At 34.7% G+C, this 2194-nt stretch overlaps 1 protein-coding gene across 1 annotated transcript; it reads right to left on the reverse strand.

Moving 5' to 3' along the window:
* Positions 1-1301: 1301 nt before the first annotated feature.
* LOC105785695 (MLP-like protein 43) lies at positions 1302-2194 on the reverse strand. Its single transcript, XM_012611816.2, has 2 exons — positions 1941-2194; positions 1302-1826 (listed from the first exon to the last, which is right to left on the reverse strand). The coding sequence occupies exons 1-2, from the start codon at positions 2134-2136 to the stop codon at positions 1549-1551; spliced, it is 474 nt and encodes a 157-aa protein (XP_012467270.1). The 5' UTR covers positions 2137-2194; the 3' UTR covers positions 1302-1548.

Below are 2194 nucleotides of genomic sequence, written 5' to 3' on the forward strand. Positions count from 1 at the left end.
CTGTTACTTTGAAAACCTAAAGGGGAACCAATATTCCCTGCGCCGTTTTGTGTTCGGATGGCATTCGAATGGTTTTCGATTCAAGCCCGTTCTCCGATGACGGCAGAAAGGGCCTGAATCTCGTCACCAGGTACGTTCTCTCTTTTCCTTTACCGTTTTTCTCTTAATTAATAATAGATGAATCACTAAAAGAAAATGAAAGAACAGAAAGGAATCGAATGATTAACAAAAATGCAAGAGAAAAAAATCACCTTTCGGTATTTTAATTTCTGTATTCTCAATGCGTAATCCGTTTACAGTGTTTGAATGGCCTTCTTAATAGCTCGATTTACAGAAAAATAAAAAATGAATAAAAGGTTCCCCCTATTCTGTTATTTTCCTATTTGCTGCTATTTCCGTGCGCTTTTTGCAGGTATTCGGCCAACCTGGAGGTACGAAGGTGGCCGTCTGAGGCGTCATGTGGTGGTGGGCGTCTGAAAGGTTGGTCTCATGGAAGGCTTGGTCATGTGCATGAAGTTATTCTTGTCTAGGGTTTCTGATTGGGGTTAGATTCGGTATTGGGCTGATTGGGTTGGGTATTAGATGTTGGACCTTAATTGTTTGGGCTAATTTTCGGACTGGTGTTTAGTGGGTTAGAGGCTTAATGTAATCTAGGCTTGGATTTAAATTTGTGATACTGGACAGTATTGGACTTTTATTATATTTATTTTATATATATATTTTTTATATTTGGGTTTTACTACTTGGGTTTGGTTCGGGCAAAATTTAGGTATTACAAATATATTTCAAGCTCTGAATGTTTATTTCCAATAACTTTAATTGAAATAAATAACAAAGAGAAAATAATAATTTTTATAATGAAAATATTAATAAATTGATAAAAGTAAAACTTCTGACAAACTCTATGCAAACCAATTAGAAATCTAGAATTCGTATATCTATAATTATTTTATTTAAACTACAATTAATTAAATATATCAATAATTTCAATCAAATTTAATTATTACTAGTGCTGAATTAAATAACTTTAATTTAAAGGTGAAGTAAAAAAAATTTGGGGATGAAATTATTAATTAACATTTTCATAATTTTTGAACAATCTTATCATTTAAAAAATATATATCATTATTTTTAATATATATATATATATCATTACTAACGTATGGCAGACATTGTACGCATTTCCCGCCATCTATTTCCCCCATCTTATTTGGTTCAAAGGAATACAAATTTAGATTTTCCCTTTGCAGGATGTGTCTAGATCAAAACACAAAAATCTGAAATACCCTATCCCTCTGAAATTATAGAAAGACATTATGAAACCATATATAAATAATATCACACAAATAAAAGCACATAGTAGATTTAATACATAAACACAGAACGCTGCGCGCCCCCACTCATAACAGCATAATCAAACCTAACATTCAAATATTCAAATGAAAACACAGTACAAAGCTGCTAATTTTATTCTTAGATCAGTACTGATAGTAATAGTAATAGCAGACGATTCGACATGGGATTTTCTTGCCATGGTCTATCCATTAATTAAGTTTCCTTGCGGAGATGAGCAGCCATGTCGGCGGTGAGTTCGATAAAGAACTGGAGCAGAGACTCAGGATGTCCAATACCCTCGTGCAGCTTTTCATAATCCAGAGTCCAGTGCACTATACTGCCTTTACCGTCGCTCTTGGGGGAAGTTTGGATTGTAATCACGAAGCTTTTGTATTCCTCCATCAGATCTCCTTCAAGCATTTTGAAAGTTATTGACTTTTTCTCATGGTCCATAACTTCAACTACCTGCTTTGCAGTTTTAGCCTTTCCATCTATATAAATCCAAACAAACAAAAGCTTAGGTTTGTTATAATTTAAAAGAAAAATTTCTACTCTCAAATATATGTTGAAATACAGGGGAAAAGAATGAAGGTTTGTTGGTTTACCATGCACATATCTCCAGCAGATAACGACGCCGGGAGTTCCAAATTCACCTTCATGTAAATCGCATCCTTGTACTTTTTCGGAGCTAGTGTGGTGGACATGGTGCGGCCTGTGGCACCACATATGGTGGAACTTTTCGGGAGAAATATCGATTTCGACATCAGTCTCAAGCTTGCCAATAAGATCCGAGGACGCCATTGTTTCACACCAAGTTTCGCTTTGTTTATAGAAACAATTCTCAGTTTAATTGCAAATC

The sequence above is a fragment of the Gossypium raimondii genome, chromosome 1 (assembly GCF_025698545.1).
Source record: "Gossypium raimondii isolate GPD5lz chromosome 1, ASM2569854v1, whole genome shotgun sequence".
Lineage (NCBI taxonomy): Eukaryota > Viridiplantae > Streptophyta > Magnoliopsida > Malvales > Malvaceae > Gossypium > Gossypium raimondii.